This window comes from Chrysochloris asiatica, unplaced genomic scaffold, assembly GCF_000296735.1.
Source record: "Chrysochloris asiatica unplaced genomic scaffold, ChrAsi1.0 scaffold00036, whole genome shotgun sequence".
Classification (NCBI taxonomy): domain Eukaryota; kingdom Metazoa; phylum Chordata; class Mammalia; order Afrosoricida; family Chrysochloridae; genus Chrysochloris; species Chrysochloris asiatica.
In genome coordinates this window covers 6,431,999-6,453,193 of record NW_006408554.1, presented here as the reverse complement: position 1 = coordinate 6,453,193, position 21,195 = coordinate 6,431,999, and the positions used below count along the sequence as shown (strand labels likewise).

The 21,195-nt window shown below is 41.3% G+C and overlaps 1 protein-coding gene across 2 annotated transcripts in view; it reads right to left on the bottom strand.

Moving 5' to 3' along the window:
- The window catches only part of TRAM1 (translocation associated membrane protein 1), a 40,214-nt gene extending 38,721 nt beyond the window's left edge, over positions 1-1,493 (bottom strand). The window contains exons 1-2 of one of the 2 annotated variants that reach the window (XM_006860030.1): positions 1,250-1,419; positions 1,107-1,166 (exon numbers count right to left, since the gene is read on the bottom strand). In XM_006860030.1, coding sequence (XP_006860092.1) covers positions 1,107-1,136 — 30 coding nt within the window. In that variant the 5' untranslated portion in view covers positions 1,137-1,166; positions 1,250-1,419. Of the gene's footprint in view, positions 1-1,106 lie in introns of both variants that reach the window. The other variant, XM_006860029.1, reaches the window with a different exon arrangement.
- Positions 1,494-21,195: the final 19,702 nt, after the last annotated feature.

Genomic DNA, 21,195 nt, shown 5'->3' with positions numbered 1-21,195 from the left:
TTTTTAAGTACCTACCAGTTCTAGAGATTACTCTAGGCACTAGACATAGAATGGGAAAAAAAAAAAAAATCTCTGCCCTCATTGAGGTTACACTCCAGACAGGAAGAACCCAAACAAGAAATAAGTGAAATTATTAGCATACTTGATGCTATAGAGAAAAAAAAAAAGAAAAAATAGGGGGTGTGTACTGGGGGTTGAGGAAAGGAACGACCCCAAATCTAGGAGGTTACCTGTTCACTTTCAGTTTATCATCTACAATCAACAGCTGTAAAATAAGTCATCAAAATACTAGATATTTCCATCTTCTTATACTTCGAGACACAAAAAGACAATCATTTAGCTCCTTGGTTCTTCTGATTAGAAACTTAGTTTCTTTAAGGAAAAGGCAAGTGTCAGGCAAAAAGTTGTGTAAGTGATGAAATGAATGACTTTAAGAGACAATTATTAAACCAATCGGGTGTGTCTTCGGTGAGTCGAACCTGTGGCGATACCTCTGTGCCATGCGGCCACCGCCCTTCAAGAAGGCAGTAGACACCCGTCCCCGTCGGTTTCTCGATCACCCCAAACTCAATCCTACAAGGATCCCCCAAATCGCCTTGGGCCTTGTGGCCTCGGGGTGGCGCTCTCTGGTCCCCAGAGGCCTGGCCTCCACTAGTCCCTCGCCGGCTCCAAGCACTACACGACCAGTCGCTGCCACCCCTGAAATCCGCCCACTGCCCCTCGCCAGCTCGGCAGCCGAGGGGCCGCCCCCGCCCGCCGCCGGCCCCTCGCCGGCTGCCACGTAACCCTTCGCGGGAACCAGGAACTGCGCCGTGGGCGGGAGGGGGGCGGCGTGCGTGTCAGTCCCGGGGGTGACGGGCGGCCCCCAACTCCCGGACAGCGGCGAGGCCCGCGGGGGCTCTGCATCCCCCGGCCCGGCCCTGGGCGCCGGGCTGCCGCCGGCACAGAATACAACAGGGCAGGCCCGCACCTCTGGGCGAAGACGCTGGCGCCTCCCCCGGCCTGGGCTAAGCCCCCCGCCACGCCGGGCCGAGGGGCCAGGGCCGGTAACCCAGGCCGGGGGAGGGGGCCGTAGGCCGGGTAGTGGGGGTGCGTGGCGGGCTCACCTCGAACATGAGCCCCAGCAGGAAAACCATCGCCACACAGGAGACGATGTCCGCGTGATTCTGCAGGATGAATTCGTGGCTCAGGACCGGGGGGCTCTTGGTGCTCTTCTTGCGAATCGCCATGGTGGGGCCGCCACCCGTGCCTGCAGGTGCTTCTCTTCTCTCCGCTCTTCACTGCTGCTCACCGACAAGCCGCCACCGCCGCCGCCTCCCCTTGGCTGCTCCTCACAGCCCCGCTGCAGCCGCTTGCTGGAGCTTCACTTCCCATCCCACAGCCAGTACGCAGCCGCCGGGGCCGCCAGAAAAAAAAAAAAAAAAAAAGGCGAGAGCGCAGCAGGGGCGAGCATGCGCACCCGGGAGGCGGTGCTCGCTGGTGCCGCGGCCGCCGCTGCGAGCCTATAGCGTTATCTACTGGCCGGAGGCCGCCAGGCGGGAGTGAAGGTAGCCCAGCTGCGTCCCCCGCTTGGCGCAAGGCCGGGGGTTGGGAATCGTTGGGGGCACGAGCTTCCCGCGCCCCGTTGTAGGCCTGAGACCGCAGCCAGTCACAGAGCGACCACGCGCTGTAGTGTGCATTGTCCTAAGCAAACCTTCCCCGCTTTCCTGGCCACCCTGCTCTTGGGTATCAATGCTTTCTTCCATGTTGATTGTCACTTTTAGAAAACCACTGCTACTGCCAAGATACCTAAAAATAGCTGACTACAGATGAGTACGGCGCATTTTTTAGCTTTAGCATCTGCCTTAAAATATAACCTCAGAGTTATTTTCCACACTCCCAGGGACTTTTCCTTACTCGTTCTAAACTTAGACTGGCTCTTTTTTTAAAAAAAAATGAGAAAAGAAACGTTTCCTATTCGAGTCCTGCCTCCCCACCTGCATGCCTCATCTCCCCATCTGCCCCGAAACTCAGATTAAAGACAGTTTGTTGTTGTTATGTGCCGTGGAGTCGGTTCCGACTCATAGCGACCCTGTACAGCGTTTCCGAGCCTCATCTTTCTCCCTCACAACAGCTGGTAGTTTCAAACTGCTGACCGCGAGGTTAGCAACCCGATTCATAACTCCTACGCTGCCAGAGCTCCTTAAAGTCAGTTTACTTCGTGTTTATTATCAACAACACTTATTAGTAATCTAGAGAGATGATAACGAGCATGTTATTTAGATATGTTCTCTTTCATCTTTTTGCCCAAACCAAAACTGCTTTGTATTCTTTCTCTTGGTAAATTGCACTTTCATTTACCTAAATCAGTCGTCTTATAGTTGATACTCTTCGACGTTCTTCCACATCCAATCTGTTACCAAACCCAGACAGTTCTATTTTTCTATTTCCCTGTTTCCTCATTTCTCTAAAGGAGGTCTTAATCTCTTGCCTACAATATTACAACTGTGGTGGAATCTTAGTGGTTTAAGCTCATGGGTTTTTGTATAAGAATCTGCCACTTACTACCATTATGAACATGAACAAGTTACTTAATGTCTATGAGACTCGATTTCCTCGTGTATTCATTTATTCAACAAATATTTATCGGCCGTTTACTATGTGCCAGTCCCCAAGAAGTATGAGCAACCCCTGGGGAAATAGAATAGAAAGGAATAAGACAAATGAGGCTATTTTTAAGAACTTTCCTTGTAGTTGTTGTTGTTGTTGTTAAGTGCCGTTGAGTCGGTTCCGACCCATAGCGACCCTGTACAGGGTTTCCGAGGGTGTAAATCTTTACGGGAGTAGAAAGCCTCCTCTTTCTCCCGCGGAGCGGCTGGTAGTTTCGAACCGCTGACCTTAAGGTTCGCAGCCCGATTCGTAACCACTACTCGTAGGAGAGAAAATTTCAAAATGTTTAAAACTGGCTGCTACTTTTCCTTCGCGGGCCCTGAGCACCTCACAGCTAGTCATATTCACCCCAGAAATCCCACTGTTCCGGGCTAGCCCGGCGGCTGCAGCCCAGGGACGCCCCACTCCCCCGCCCCGCCGCCTGCTACTGGGCCCTCACCAGTTGCCTTGTAGGCAACCTTTCGTGGAGATAGGACTCTAGAAGAAAAATAAAACCGGAAAGGAGGACCAAGTGTGGGGAAGTTACATTTACCTGAAAACCTGAAAGAGGTCAGGAAGCAAGTCATGTGGGTACCATAGATACAATAGGAATAATTGTAGAACTTAGTTTAGCAATTACATGAGATAATTCCAGAGAAGTGCTTAATAGCACATACCCCAGTTGTGGTTGATTCTGATTTATGGCAATATCTTGAGATGTTGAAGAAAAGGAAGAGAAGATACAAGGGGAAAATCAAGTCTGTATTTGGAGTGTGTCTATTCCAGTAAAAACAAAGTGCTGTCCGTTCACAATGGAAGCAGTCCAATTTAGTAAACCTGCCACCATTAAAGGAGCTGATCACCCAGGGCAGGGTGATTGTGGTCCAAGGCTTTTCCTGCTGATTCCTGCACCTGAGTCTCTTATGTGGCCTTTGGACCTAAATACAGGCCTGACACCTGTGAAAGGAAGGAAGAAGAATTGGGATAGAAAGACCCTCAGAATGAGATGCTGTCTGAGAAGATTTTGGCCAGCTCAGCAGGGAACTCCAGCAATAAATTCATTCCACTAAAGCCATGGAATGAATCCCTTGGTGGGCAGAAATGGTGAGATCTTGTGTCATGCTGTGCTACTCATTCAGGAAGTGGGGGATGCCTAGCAAGTGCAGGCTTGAGCTCCAAAAATTAGGCAGTCTGGAGGCATATGCAGGTGGAGGCTGCAGTCAACTACACTGCTTACCACAAGATTTCTTTTGAAGGGACATCTGAACAGTATACCTCCTCAGCTGCCACAGTGCTTGTATTCCTTGTCTCTTCAGAAAACTCTACATTTATCTCATCCCAGGGAGGCTAACCTGTATCAACAGTCTACTTTGCTCTCTACTTCCAGTTGAGGGTTACTAATGGAGAAAGCTGTGGAAGAGGAGAGTGAAGTCAGGACATTTATTTCCGTCTCCTTACATGCTTGTCATCTTGGGCTGGCTGCATTCTTTCACAGATTACAGGAGGCCCTCTCCATAGCTCTTTCTGGGACTCTGGTAACTACTCCTACTTCTCGCTGCCCTTCAAATATCCTATAACAATTAGCCTCAGAGTCCTGCACTATCCCTTGTGGTTAGCCCACATCTTTGATAAACTCCTTTATAAAAATGTCTCCAAATTATCCCATTTGAATGTGCCATCTGTTCTTGACATACCCTAACTGATAAGGACGTCATCAGATATGGATAGTTGCTGTCCAGACAGTACCAACTCATATGACCTTGTAAACAACACAGCTAAACCTTGCCCAGCCCAGTGCCATCTCACAATTGTTATGGGTATTGTGCCAGTCCACTTCACCAAATACCCTGTTTGCCCTGTTGGCTCTCTACTCCACCAAACATGATGTTCTCCTCTAGCATCTGATCTCCATATGACATGTACAAATCAAGTAAATAAGACAGCGTTCTGTTATGATTCACAGGATTTTCATTGGCTGCTTTTCAGAAGTAGATCACCAAATCTTTCATTGTCATCTGTCTTAATCTGGAAGTTCTGCTGAAACTTGTTCAGTGTCATAGCGACATGTAAGCCACTGCTGATAGACAGGTGGCAGTTGTGCATGCTGTTACATAGATGATATTAGTCTTCACTAGAAAATCTATGAAGTACTTGTTATTATACTAGTTTAAAAATAGGGAAACTGAGGTGCATAGAGGTTAAGTAATTTGCCTATGGTCATATGGCTAGTAATCTGTCTGCCAAAATCTTCTTTGCTGTTTTACCTTGTTAGTTGTCATTAGTAAATTCTGGCCACTCTTCTAGCTTCGGTAAATAGTCACCCACAGTCTTCACTTTCCAGGAAAGAGCCCGATCTTCCAGAGAATAGTGATTGCCAACCTTTTCTCATTCTTACTAATTCATTCAAAGAGACAGATTCCTGCCCTGAAAGAGGCACAACTCACCCACTCACCCATCCTTTAAAGAACAAAAGCAGGTCATGTATCTTATCACTTACAGTAAAATATAAAATTGTACTCATATTGCAAAGAGAAAATTGTACTTCTATGAGGAAGCACAATTTCTAATTAATTTCTAATTAATAGTTAGAAATTATATAATGTTGAGTATAAACTTTACTGCTATGGAAACTATACAACTTGTTTATGGTACAGTGCTATTACTAGTAGGTAAGATTGGTAGTTGGTATATCACACTTGCAGGAAGATCTGGGAAATGAGAGAGCTGGCTGGTAACAGTTACAAAAATTCGGTAACCCAACTAGACCACTCCTCTGTTTTCTCTGCCAGTTGCCTTTGAGTTTACTCCAATTCATGGAAACCCCACGTATGTCAAAGTAGAACTGTATTCCACAGAATTTTCAATATTGTGACTTTTTGGTAGTTGATTGCCAGTCATTCCTTCTGAGACAACTCTGGGTATACTTAAACCCCCAGCCTTGTAATTAGCAGCTGAGCACATTAACCACACCATCCTGGGATTCCTGTATTCCCCTGGTTGTGGTTGTGTGCTGTGGAGTAAGTTCCAACTCTTAGCGACCCTGTTTAGGGTTTCAGAGGCTATAAATCTTTATGGCAGCAGAAAGCTTTATCTTTCTTCCACAGAACAGCTGGTAGTATCGAACTGCTGACCTTGAGGTTAGCACCCTGACTTGTAACCACTATACTACCAGAGCTCTTTATAGTTCCCTTGTTGTTGTTAAGTGTCGTTAAATTGGTGAGCTTGAACCACCGACCTTGGGGTTCAAACTGACTTTACAGTGATCGCCACAACAGGATTCCTGTTTCCCTAGGGGCAGGTATATTGCCCATTGTGACTTCTAACCTATAGAAATTTAAGAAGCGCAAGCACTCGTCTGTCCGTTTGTCTTACTATGGTGGCTTGTGTGGTGCTGTGGTGCTGGAAGCTATGCCACCGGTATTTTAGATGCCAGCAGAGTACACCTATTGTGGACAGGGTTCAGCTGAGCTTTCAGACTAAGACAGACTAGGAAGAAGGAGAGACAGGCCACTTCTGAATGTTTAGTCACTGAAAACCTTTTGAATAGCAGTGGAATACTGTCAGATAGCACCAGAATATTGAAACATAATAAATAGCACCAGAAGATTGTCTGATATAGTGCTCGTAGGTGAGTCCCTCTGGTTGGAAGGCACTTAAAATATGAATGGGGAAGTGCTTCTTTCTCAAAGTAGAGTTGACCGTGATGTCTGAAATGGAGTAAAGCCTTAGCGATCTTTGTTTGCTGATGGGGCACAAGTCAAAATAAGGAGAAACACCTTTAACATCCGTTAATAATTGAAACATGGAATGTACTATGTTTGAAACTAGGAAAACTGGAAGTTGTCAAAAATGAAATGGAATGCAAAAGATCTGTATCCTAGGCTTTCATGAGCTGAAATGGACTGGTATTGGCCATTATGAATCTGACAATCATATGCTTAAGTATGCCTGGAATGAATAATTGAAAACAAATGGCATCACATTCATCATCAAAAAGAACATTTCAAGATGTCTTGAAGTATAATGCTCTTTGATAGGAAAATACCTATATGCTGGAGTCCTGGAATGGTACTGTAGGATAAAGCACTGGACCCTATGGTTGGTTTGAACCACAAGGCCAGTGGTTCAAATTCACCATCTGCTCCTTAGAAACCCTATACAGGGCTACTGTGAGTCAGAACCAACTCACAGACTCCTAAAAACACCAACAAAAGGAAGACCAGTTAATACCACTATTATTCAAATTTAGCACCAAACACTAAAGCCAATGATGATGAAATTGAAGAATTCTACCAATTTCTTCAGTCTGAAATTGATCAAATATGCATTCAAGATGCATTGATAACTACTGTTGAATGGAATGCAAAGTTTGGAAACAAAAAAGAGGAAGGATCAGTAGGTGCAAAATATGGCCTTGGTGATAGAAATGATGCTAGAGATCACATGATAGAGTTTTGCAAACCAATGACTTCTTCATTAGAAATATCTTTTTTTAAACAACATAAAAGATGATCATACACATGGTGCTCACCAGACAGAATACACAAAAATTAAAATGACCCTATCTGTAGAAAGAGGCAGTAAAAAAGCTCAAAATCATCAGCACTGTGGTACAGACAGACATTCAGCTGCTTGTATGCAAATTCAGGCTGAAGCTGAATAAAATTAAAACAAGTCCACGAGAACCAAAATTCGACATTGAAATATACCACCTGGATTTAGAGACCATCTCAAGAACAGATTTCATGCATTAGACACTAAATAATGAAGACCAGAAGATTTATAGAATGACATAAAGAACATCTTACAGGAAGAAAGCAAAAGGTCATTAAGCAGATAAGAAAGAAGGAAAAGATAAAAAGGATGATTCTGAAACTTGCTCTTCAGCGTAGAGATGCTAAGGCAGATGGAAGACATAAGGAGGTAAAGAGCAGAACAGGAAAATTTCAAAGGACACCTCGAGAAGATAAAGTCCAGTATTATAATGAAATGTGGACAGACCTCGAGTTAGAACACCCAAATGGAAGAACACAGTCAGCATTTCTCAAACTTGAAATAATTGGAGAAAAAAAAATCAAGCTTCAACTTGCAAAATTGAAGGATTCTATGGGCAGAATAGGTACAGAAAGCCTAAACAAGATAGAAGGAACAACAGAGTCACTGTATCAAAAAGAAATGGTTGATGTTCAACCATCTCAAGAGGTAGCATATGATAAAGAGCCATTGGTATTGAAGGAGATGTCCAAGTTGCACTGAAGGTACTGGCAAAAACAAGGTTCTGGGAAATGATAGAATACAAATTGAAATATTTCAACAAACTGATGCAACACTGGAGGCACTCACTCATCTATGCCAAGAAATTTGGATGACAGCTTCTTGGACAACTGATTGGAAGAGATCTATATGTGTTTCCGCTCCAAAGAGAAGTGAAACCATCGGACAATATCAGTAATATCATATGCAATAACATTTTGCTAAAAATAATTCAAAAACAGCAGCAACAGTACATTGACAAGGAACTGCTAGAGATTCAAGCTGAATTCAGACAAGGAGATGGAATGAGGCGTATCATTGCTGATGTCAGATAGACAGTCTCTGAAAATAGAGAATACCAGAAAGAGATTTACCTGTGCTTTTTTGATTATGCAAAAGCTTTCAACTGTGTGGATCATGACAAGCTACGGACAACAATGCAGAGAATGAGTATTCTGTAACACCTAATTGTGTTCAACAGGAACCTGTACATAGATCAAGAGGCCGTTGTTTAAACCAGAACAAAGGAATGATTCAAAATCAGGAAAGGTGTGTGCCAGGGGTGTATTCTTACACCATATGTATTCAATCTGTATACTGAGCAAATAATCCAATAAGCTGGATTTTATAAAGAAATATCTGGCATCAGGATTGAAAGAAGACTCATTAACAACCTGCGATCTGTAGATGATACAACCTTTCTTGCTGACAGCAAAGCGAACTTACTGAAGAAGATGAAAAACCACAGCCTTTAGTATGTGCTGCATTTCAATCTAAAGAAAACAACAACCCTCATCAACGGACAAAAAAATAAAGAAAAGATTCAAGTTGTCAAAGACTTCATTTTGCTTGGATCTCCTCTCAACTCGTCTGCCACTTTGTCATACTGTGGTGGCTTGTGTGTTGCTGTAATTCTGAAAGCCATGCAACCGGTATTTTAAAGAAAAGCAGGGTCACCCATGGTGGACAGGTTCAGCTGAACTTCCAGACTAAGACAGACTAGGAAGGAGAAGATATAGACTGCTTCTGATTGTTTAGTTACTGAAAATCTTAAACATACTGAAATCAGAATATTGAAACATAACTGATGAATAGCACCAGAATATTATCAGATATAGCACGAAGATGTGTCCCCCAGGTTGGAAGGCACTCAAAATACGACTGGGGAAACTTTGCCTCTTCAAAGTATGTGATGATACGAATGGAATACAGTTTTCAGGACGTTCATTTGCTGAGGGGGCAGAACTCAAAACGAGGAGAGACAGCTACAAATATTCATTGATAATCATAACATGGAATGATGATCAGAACAATGGAGATTGTCAAAAGTGAAATGGAATGCAAATATTTCAATATCCTTGGCATTAGTGAGCTGAAATGGACTAGTATTGGCCATTTTGAATCTGACAACCACAGGTTTACTATGCCAGAAATGACATATTGAAGAGCAATGGCATCACATTCATCCTCATCAGAAAGAACATTTCAAGACCCATCTTAAAGTACAATGCTGTCTGTGATATTATAATATCCATACACCTACAAGGAATCCTAGTTAATACCACTATTATTCAAATTTATTCACCAACCATTAAAGCCAGTGATGATGAATTGAAGGATTCTATCAACCTCTTCAGTCTAGAATTGATTAAACATGCAATCAAGGTGTATTGATAATTATTGGTGATTGGAATGTAAAAGTTGGAAACAAAGAGGAAGGATAGTAGTCACAAAATATGGCCTTGGTGAAAGAAGCGATGCTGCATGATAGAATTTTGCAAGACCAATGACTTCTTCATTGCAAATACCTTTTAAAAACAACATAGAAGTTGACTATACACATGGATCTCACTAGATAGGATACACAGAAATCAAACTGACATCTGTGGGAAGTGATGGTGGAAAAGCTCCATACCATCAGGCAACATTAGGCAGACTGTGGAACAGGCCTTCAATTGCTCATATGCAAATTCAGGTTGAAGCTGAAGAAAATTAAAACAAGTCCACAAGAGCCAAAATAAGACCTTGAAATATCCCACATGAATTGAGAGATCATCCAAGAACAGATTTGATGCATTAGACAGTAATAACCGAAGACCAGAAGAGATGTGGGATGACATCGAGAACATCATACAGGCAGAAAGCAAAAGATTATTAAGAAGACAAGAAAGAAGGAAAAGACCAAAATCAATCTCAGAAGAGACTTTGAAACTTGCTCTCCAGCATAGAGATGCTAAAGCAAATAGAACAAATGAGGTGAAAGAGCTAAAACATTATAATTAAATGTGTGATGATCTAGAGTTAGAGAACCAAAAGGAAAGAACACAGCATCGATCAAGCTAAAAGAACTAAGGGCAAAATTCAAGCCTTGATAGCAATACTAAAGGATTCCTTGGACAAAATATTATATGATGTAGAGCACAAAAAGAAAAAGAAAAAAAAAAAAAATGGAAGGAACGTGTAGAGTTATTGTACCAAAAAGAAATGGTCGATGTTCAACCATTTCAAGAAGTAGCATATGATCAAGAACCAATAGTACTGAAGGAAGACATCCAAGGAGCACTGAAGGCATTGGCAAAGAGCAAGGCTCTGGGAATTTATGGAATACAAATTGAAATATTTCAACAAACTAAGGCAACACTGGAGGCATTCACTCAACTATGCCAAGAAATTTGGAAGACTGGTCAGCTGATTGGAAGTGGCCCATATTTGTGGCCATTCCAAAGAGGTGACTCAACAAAATGCAAAAATCATTGGAGAAAATAATTAGTATCACATGTAAGCAAAATTTTGCTAAAGATAATTTTTAAATGGCTGCAACATTACACTGAGAGGGAACTGCCAGAGGTTCAAGCTGGATTCAGACAGGGATGTGGGATGAGGGATATCATTATGTAATTGCTGATATCACATAGATCTTGGCTAAAAGCAGAGAATGCCAAAAAGATATTTACCATTGCTTTATTGACTATGCAAAGGCTGGCACAGGACTGGGCAGACTATGCAAAGGTGGCACAGGACTGGGCAGTATTTCATTCTGTTGTGCTATGAATTGGAATGGACTCAGTAGTACCTAACAACAACAACAATAAGGTGGATTTTCTGAACTTATTTAACTGTATGGATCATGACAAGCTATGGACCACATTGAGGAGTATGTGTATTCCAGAATACTTAATTATGCTCATGAGGAACCTGTACATCGACCAAGAGGCAGCTGTTAAAAGAACAAGGGGACACTGAGTAGTTTAAAATCAGGAAAGGTGTGCTCCAGAATTGTATTCTTTCACCATACTTATTTGATCTGGATGCTGAACAAATAATTTGAGAATCTGGATTATATGAAGAAGAACGTGGCATCAGGCTTGGAGGTAGACTCACTAACAACCTGCATTATGTAGATGATACAACCTTGCTTGCTGAAAATGAAGAGTATTTAAACTATGTACTGATGAAGATCAAATCCTTCGGTATGTGTTGTACCTCAACATAAAGAAAACAAAATTCCTCACCATTGGAGCAATAGAAAACATCAAGATAAATTGAGAAAACATTGAAATTGTCAAAGACTTCATTTTGCTTGAATCTACCATCAAGACTCATGGAAACAGCAGTTAAGAAATGAGACAACCTATTGTATTAGGCAAATCTTCTTCACAAGCCCTCTTTAAAGTGTTAAAGAGTAAAGGTGTCAATTTGAGGAATAAAGTGCGTCTGATCCAAGCCATGCTATTTTCAATAGTCTAATATACATGTGAAAGTTGAACATTGTATAAGGAAGACCTTAAAAGAATTTATTCATTTGAGTAATGGTGCTGGAGAAGAGTATTGAAAGTATCATGGATTTCTAGAAGAACAAACAAATCTGTGTTGGAAGAAGTACAATCAGAATACTCCTTGGAAATCAGGATGGGCAGACTTCGTCTCTCATATTTGGGATATATTCTCAGGAGGGAGGGACCAGACCCTGGAGAAGGATATCATACTACGTAAAGCAGTTGGTCAGGGAAAAAGAGGAAGACTCCAGCAAGATGGATTGGCACAGTGGCAGCAGCAGTGGGCTCAAGTTTAGTGATTGTGAGGATGGCACAGGAGTAGGCAGTGTTTTGTTCTTGCATAAGGTCACTATGAGTCAGAATCGACTTGATGTCACCTAACAACTATCAACAATCAAAGAAACAGCAGCTAAGAAATCAAATGATGTATAGCATTAGGCAAATCTCCTGCAAAAGACCTATCTAAAGTGTTGAAGAGCAAAGATGTCAGCTTGAGGACTAAGATGCACCTGACCCAAGCCATGATATTTTCAATAACCTCATATACATGTAAAAATTGGACAATGAATAAGAAGACTTCAGAATAACTGATGCATTTGAGTTATGGTGTTGGAGGAGAATATAAAAAGTACCATGAACTGCCAAAAGAACAAACAAATCTGTGTTGGATGAAGTGCAGCCAGAGTACACCTTAGAAGCCAGGGTGACTAGACTTTGTCTCTCATACTTTGGACATATTATCAGGAAGGACCAGTCCCTGGAGAAGGATATCAACTTGGTAAAGAGAAGTGTTGGAGAAAAAGAGGAAGACTTTCACTCAGATGGATTGACACAGTGGCAGCAGTAGTGAACTGAAGCTTAACGATAATTGTGAAGGTGGCACAGGACTGGGCAGTATTTCATTCTGTTGTGCTATGAATTGGAACGGACTCAGTAGTACCTAACAACAACAATAAGGTGGATTTTCTGAACTTATTTAACTGAGGCACATTAGAGGCCTGAGTTAATGTTTCTCTGACAAAAAGGAGATTCATTTCAGAAAAAGGTGAATGAAAAGTGAACAAATGGAGACAGCAAGTGTGGACGGTGCTTTAAAGAACCTTAGAGTTTGCTAGTGTGGTTGTAAGATGATGGTACTGGTACAGTCATTATGGAAAAGTTTAGTGGTTCCTGCAAAAAGTAAACATAGAATTATCATAACAAAATAACAACAATAACTAAAACCATTACCGGTTGCTGTCAGTTTGGCAGCAGGCTGCCAGATCTTTCTTCTAAGGTGCCTAGAGATGTATTCATACTGCCAGCCTTTCAGTTGAGTGCTTAATCATTTGCACCACCCATGGAGTCCAAAGAATTACTGAAGGGCCCAGTAATTACACACATGACTATGTACTCCAAAAAACCGACATTAAGAACTGAAACAGATACTTGTACACCAATATTCATTGTATCATTATGTACAACAGTCAACGGTAGAGTCAACCCAAGTGTTCACCAACCGATGACTCAATAAGCAAAATGGGGGTATACACATGCAGGGGACTATTATTCAATTATAATAAGAAATGAGTTCTGATACATGGTATGACCTGGATAAACCTTAAAAAAATATATATTCAAACTGAAATAAGCCAGACATAAGAGGACAAATATTATATGATCCCACTTATATGAAATATCTAGACCAGAAAAATGATGAGGTTGGAGGAGATAGAGAGATCACTTACGGAGTACTGAGTTTCTGTTTGGAAATGGAACAGTGGTGATGGTGGACTAACACAGTGGATGTAATTAATGTTACTGTATTGTATCCATAAAAGTAGTTAAAATGTCTTTTTTGTTGTTGTTGTTAAATATATTTTACCGCATTGAAAAAAAAAAAAAAAGGTTAGCTTTGAAGGAATAGAAAGAGTCAGCTTTGTAAATAAAGAGAAATAAGAGACTCAGGGTAGGATTTTAATTTTTTTAAAATAATGTGACATGTGAGTATTCATCTCATAAATGATAAACAGGGAAGGGAGGGAGAGGTTGACAACACCGGAGAGAAAGAGGGAGGAGAGAGTACTGATGGGGGGAGATCCCTGAAGGCTTGAGAGCCATGAGAACATAGCTGATTAACTTTACATAGGAGGAGGGCATCTCTTCACTGTGGAAGGGGAAGGAGCAAAGGTCATTAGAGAGAAGGCAGGTAAGGACCTGAGAGTTTAGAATGCTGGAGGTTCTTTCACATGGATGATGAAATCAGGATGGGCAATGCAAGGAAGACTGTGAGCCAGATTCCTGTTTTGAGCATATGAGAGGAAGTAGTATACTTCCAATCTTTTAACCAGTTCTGACACCAACCATCCCTCCTGTGGCATACTCTACTGCTCTTCTGGGTTTGATAATTCATGATTGCAATGGACACACAGAACTCATAAACAATACTCATGATTATTAAGTTGGTTAGGGAAGTTGATGTTAAGTGCTGTTGAGTTGATTTTGACTCATAGTGATCTTGTACAGGGTTTCTGAGGAGTGGCTCAGGGGTTTGAATTGCCGACTTTGGGGTTAGTAGTCCAGTGCTTATCCTACAGTGCCATAACAGGACTCCTATTTGGGACAGCGTCTTCACAGCCACCCTGGCAGGCAGGTTTTTCTGTGACCCTTTACCTAGGTCAGGCAAGTATTACAAAGTTCTTCAGCGTGCAGGGAAGTCTCCTTGTGCCGGTCACTTGGGTCTGCTGTCTCTGCTACCACCGTCATTTCTCTTCTGCTGCTGCTCTTTCCACCTCTTGTCTCTGATGTTACAGCTATGTGTATCCTGGAGCTAGTGTGCAGGGACCCCCGGTCCAAAGGATGGTCTCCACTCCTGACTATTCCTCTTGGAGGTAGTCAGATCTCTCCTCTGCTTGCGTCTCTCTTCTTTTATCTCTTGTAAGATAAAGGTGAAACTCAAGCAAGGGTGACTTCAGTAAGGTAGTGAAGGGTGGTGACTTGAGTCATACCTTCTAGTAAGGTGATGACTCAAGATACATCCTATCCTAAATCTGCCTCATTAACATAATGGACAAATCACTCCAAAATGAGACCATAACCACACACATGGAGTCATGGTGTGGCACTGTCAGATAAGCACTGGACTGGGAACCACAAAGTCAGTAGCTCAAACCCACCAGTCACTCTCAGAAATCCTATACAGGATCACTATGAGTCAGAACTTACTTGAGGGCACACAATACCAACAGAAACATGGCTATTATTTCTTGTTGTTGCTTTTGTTAAGTATTATTGAGTTGGTTCTAATTCATAACGACCCTGTATAGGTTTTTCAAGTCTGTAAATCTTTGCAGGAGCAGAAAGCTTCATCTTTTTCCCACTGGAGCTGCTGGTGGGCTCTAACCACTGACCTTGTGGTTCCAAGTCCAGTGCTGACACCTTTCTCCCTATGTTGTTGGTAGGGGTCATCAAGTTGACTCTGACTCATAGTGTTTCCATGAACAACAGAATGAAACACTGTCCGGTCCTGCACCACTCTCACAATTGTTAAGTTTGATCCCATTGATGCTGCCACTATGCATATTCATCTTGTTATGGGGTCTTCCTCTTTTTTGATTACCCTCCAATTTACCAAACATGATGTCCTTTTCCAGGGTCTGCTGTCTCCTGATAACGTGTCTGAAGTATGTAAGAGAAAGTTTTGCCATCCACGCTTCTGAAGAACAGTCTGCTGCACTCCTTCCAAGATAGATTTGTGTGGTCTTCTGGCAGTCATGGTACTTTAAATATTCTTCACCAACACCATAATTCTAAGGCATCAATTCTTCTCTGAATTCTTCCTTATTCATTGTCCAGCTTTCACATGCATAGGTGGCAATTGGAAATACCATGGCTTAGGTCAGGAGCACCTTACAGTTTTTACTCTCAAAATAACATCTTTGAGCTTTAACACTTTAAAGCAGATTTGTCCAGTACAATACATTGTTTGATTTCTTGACTGCTGCTTCATAAGCACTTACTGTGGATTAAAGCAAAATGAAGTCTCTGGTAATTTCAGTTCTTTCTTCTCTTTTCCATGATGCTGTTTATTGGTCTAGTTGGGAGGAGTTTTCTTTATATGGAGCTGTAATCCATACTCAAGACTGTAGTCTTTGATCTTCATCAGCAAGTGTTTCAAGTCCTCTTCAGTTTGAGCAAGCAAAGTCATATCATCTAAATATTACAAGTTGTTAATGAGCCTTTCTCCAATTCTGATGCCACATTCTTCTTCATATAATACAATTTCTCGGATTATTTGCTAAACATTCAAACTGAATGGATATAACCCTGACACACACATTTCCTGATTTTAAACTATTCAGTATCCCCTTGTTCTGATTCAATGAATGCCTCTTATTTTATGTGCAGGTTCTGCATGATCACAATGAAGTGTTCTGGAATTCCTATTCTTTACAATGTTATCTATACTTTGTTAAAACTCACACAGTCAAATGTCTTTGCATAGTTAATAAAACACAAATCAAAAGCATCTTTCTGGAATTCTCTACTTTCAGCCAAGATCCATCTGGCATCAGCTAAATTAAGTAATTCCCTGCACCACAGTTGGGCAGCATTACAATGCTTTGGAGTGGGAGCAAATTGTCAGACCACATCTGACCCCAAGACACACATGGTTTGAAAGAAGGAACGATGTTTAATTTAACAGGGCTGAAGGTAATTGATGGTTTGAGGGGAGGGCCAGGATGGTTAGAGCAACTGATCAAAGACAATGTTCTGTGCAGTGGTGGATATAGGGCAGTTTATTTATAATAGAATAAATTATATTGGTTATAAGTCTTTGGTGGCAAGTGACTGAAAAGAAAAGTTCCAGAAACTAGGGTGCAATGTGGCTCTGGACCCCATGAGGACTCTGGTTTCTCAGCCTCTTTCATTTCAATTCGGCATCATTTTGTAAATTGTAAATGAATTTTATTTACATGGCAGAGACACTGTCACTTGCAAGTTCTTATCAGAACAACCCCAAGAAAAGTTCTAGATGAGGCTGGCTTGGTTGCATGACCACTTATGAACCCATGCACAATTATTAGTATATGTGGTTACATGATTTCCCCATGGTTAGGGGAAATGAATCTCTCTTCCTAGGAGATGTGCAGGAAGGGGTGTTGGGCAGATAAGAACATGAACCACCACAGGTGTCCCAGAGAATATCATGGAAAGGCCTTAGAGATAGAGGATTATTAGTATATGTGGTTACATGATTTCCCCATGGTTAGGGGAAATGAATCTCTCTTCCTAGGAGATGTGCAGGAAGGGGTGTTGGGCAGATAAGAACATGAACCACCACAGGTGTCCCAGAGAATATCATGGAAAGGCCTTAGAGATAGAGGATTATTAGTATATGTGGTTACATGATTTCCCCATGGTTAGGGGAAATGAATCTATTCCTAGGAGATGTGCACGAAGGGGTATTGGACAGATAAGAACATGAATCACCACAGGTGTTCCAGAGAATATCATGGAAAGGCCTTAAAGATAGAGGACTAGTGGAAGGTGTTTGGATCAGAGGAGAAAACTCCAACAGTAGTGTGAAGATACTGAATGAGAGAATTGTTGTTCTTGTTAAGTGCCATTGAGTCGGTTCTGAATCATAGGGACCCTGTATAGAGATGGTATGTATTTGAGTGTTTGAGGTAATGACCAAAGATTATGTTGATGTGCAGTAGAGATTTCTGAAATCATCTCAGCAGTTACAGAAACAGGAAGGGCCTCAGTCTGAACTTATTATGCTTTCAAGAGTCCTTGTTCCCATGAATAGATAGGAAAATGGAGGCAGTTGGTTCCTGGGGTGATTGGCACATACAGAAAATAGCAGCAGCTTCCGGGGAATGCTTCACAAGGTAATTGAGCACTTACATTTGTCAGGGGTGGGGAAAAAGTGGAGGTAGGGGGGTGCTAGGGGATGGGGGGGGGCACTGAGCAGATCGTGTTCACCTGAGGAGAATTAAACACTGAGAGTTGTGTTCTGCTCAAAATGTGCAGTAAAACAAACTGATTCTAAAATGACAAGGATTTATACCTTGGGGAATATGTGAAAAGTTGAATGGACAGATATTTTGTAGCCTTCACAAACATGGTGTATAGGGCTTGGTGCCTACTGAAACCTACATATTGGGTTGTTTGACCCCAGATCCTTTGGTGTTCCTTCTGAGCTTTCATTTAACCATGTGTTCTAGGACAAAGCATACAGCACAAATGAAAACAACTCTGCTATACCCCAATCTTTGCAATTCCCAAGCACTTTTCATATACATTATAACCTAACATCAACCTAGAGCTGAATGTTATTATCCCTATTTCAAATGAGGAAACAGGCTCAGTAAAATAAGGTTAAAATAACTGCTAGTTTTAACAACTCCCAAGAAGAATATGAATTTTATCATTCACAGTAAAATTTTGTGACACTTAATTGCCAGTGTGATATATGTCAAAGTTAAATAATCATAAGGGAGTATGTGAATGCATTCTGTAAACAACAATAGCAAAAATGAAAAAGCAACTAATACTGGGTACCAAGCACTTTGCTAAGTACCAAAAATTACTTATTTAATACATACACAGAATTAGGTACTGTAATCTTTCCTTTTCTATAGATGAGTTGATCAAACAAATATTATTTTGAACTATTACCACCACCATCATCACTGTCTCCACCAGCAGCCCCATGAGATGAATGGAAACAGGGATAGGCTGCACACGGGGAAATCAATTATTATAAAGTGCTGTCAAGTTGCTTCCAACTCACATCAATCCTGCATAGGGTTTCCAAGTCTGTAAATCTTTATAGGAGCAGAAAGCCTCACCTTTTTCATGTGGAGTGGCTGGTGGATTCTAACTGCTGACCTTGTGGTTGGTTAGCAGCTCAACGTGTAACCCACTACATAACCAGAGCTCCTTGAATTCCCAATTTTGTTGTTGTTTACCATCGAGTTAGTTCCAACCCATAGCAACCCTGTATAGGGTTTCCGAAGAGTGGCTGGTGAATTTGAACTGCCAACCTTGCGGTTAGTAGTTCGGTGCTTATCCTACAGTGCCACACCAGGACTCTGAACTCACAATTAGTAGAAGTTTAATGTAATTCAGGTAATGAGCACTAGGGCAGAGGGCAAAAGAGAAAGATACATTTCTGAGAGATTGTTGACGAAAATGATAGGTTTTGTCCCTGTGAAGCCACTTTCATTTCCTAGGCAATTTCTCTCTCCTTCTGGCCACCCTTGTACTCACTAGCATTTGGTTCTCAAGCTTCCTTCAAACTACATCCTCAAATGGACAATAGCAAATATATTTCCCTGCTAAGTGGATTGGGGTTTAAAAGAAACAGGAGTGACCAAGTACTTGATTTGGTTGAAGACATGGAAGAATGGTGATGCTATTTACCCAAATGGTGAGTTTGGAAAGGGAGATAATCAGGGGTATGAAACTGTAGAGAAAGCTGAAGAATTTCATTTTAGTTGTACTGAGTTTCTCCACGTTGATGACTGGACTTTTGGAGATAGTCCAATGAAGTGTTTCTGCAGGTATCAAGAGAGTCAGGTTGGGGGATTTTGTCTAAGTTCAACATACACTTGGAATATGCTGAGCATGGTGGCAATGGTTAATACCACTAAAATGGATTAGCTCTTTAAGTTGATGAAGAAAAAGAGAGATGAGCCAAGTATTTAGTCTACAGGCTGCCTATAGCAAAGGAACTAAAAGGGGATCAGGAACTTAATTGTGTGCAGGCATTTTAATAGCAGCGATTTTCACAGCGCTTTATAAACAATAATTTCCCACAGTCCTCATAAGACCTGGATGATGAAACTTTTAAGAGCCCACAATATTCTTTCACTCTTTAATACTAATGACGTTATTTATTTTAGGTTTAAACACTATTGCAAGAAATAAATTGGTCCAAACGACAGCATTTTATAGGCTATTTCCTCTGAAGTTGAAATTCATTAAAAACAAACAAACAACAAATTACTAAAAGATCGAAGTAATAAAATTGGAAAAGGAGACTTATGTTGAAGAACTGAATTCCAAGAAAAAATGTTGTAAGACTAGTTTCTAGGAAGCCAAGGCAAACAATGAATATGGTGAATTATTAGCTAGACATTACTCAATGTAGTTTTGGAAACATGTTTAATTATCAGTATTACAAGGACTCTCCTTCACCTGGAGGTTCTCATGAAAGGGCTTTGCTTAGTAACTGGGAAACTGTGGATTTTAAATGTTTGCCATGTGATTTTGATAATTAGGTATCCTTAAGAAGGACAAGTCTAATAAAGGGAGTCCTGGTGTGGCCTGAGGGGTGATTCTCTGGACAGCAAGGCTGGTTTGAACTGCAAGGTTGGTGGTTCAAGCTCACTAGCCATTCCTTGGAAATCCTGTACAGGGTCGCTATGAGTCGGAACCGACTTGACGGCACTTAACAACACAACAGTCTAATAAAAAGAATGACGCCAGTTCACAGGAGAGAAGATATTTTTTCTAGCTCTGAAATCTGAAAGAAATTCTGTTCTGTGGACACTAAAGTCCTTTTAAAAGTAGCGTTATCAATAACATTAAAAAAAGAAAGGTAAATATTTTATATTTCTGTGCCTTAAACTGACCTTTGATAAAATAAAAACCAACAGCTTAATGTTGTTTTTAAGTGCCATCGAGTCAGTTCCAACTCATAGAGACCATGTATAGGGTTTCTGAGGCACTAAATCTCTGGATCAGAAAGCCTCGCCTTTTCCCCTCACATTAGCTGGTGGGCTTGAACCGTGGACTTTATGATTCACAGTCCAGTGCTTATCGTATGGAGTCACCAATAATCATAATATGAAATTATAATTCTGTTAAAAAGTACAGAATTTCTATTAAAGGTGATAAAGTTTGGAAATAGTGGTGATGGTTCCACAACCTTGTAAATGTAACAAATGCTAGTAAATTGTATATTTAGAAATAGTTACCACAATAAAATTTGTACAAGTTAAAAAATATTTTAATTCTGTTGGAGTAGAGAATGATCTGGGTTGGTTGAAAAAAAACATTCCCTGGCCCTCTTCAGAAAGTTTGATTCAGTCAAGCTGGTGGGCCCCTGATATTCGGATTTGTAATCTCTGAGTGGCACAAATCATCACTTTTCTATTAGATACAGGGTTGGCAGTTTGAATTCCAAAAGAGGTGTCTCAGAAGACAGTCCTGGCTGTCTGCTTCAGAAAGGTCAGAGCCTTGAAAACCCTAGGGAGTGGTTCTACTCTGCATACATGCAGTCGCCATGAATTGGAATCAACGTGGTATCAGCTAGCAACTATAGGCCTGCCAGGTGATGCTGATGAAAGTAGTCCAGGATGACATTTCTGCCACGAAAGAGTGGATAGTTAACAATACTTCCTAGAGTTTCAGGTTTAGATATTGAATCTTGAGATACATCATTGGTAACAGACATTTTCTCCATCTGAGACTTCTGCAGAGGGAAGGAAGCCTGGTTAACGTACCCCGACAACCTAGGCTAGAAAGACTTCTGTAGCACAAA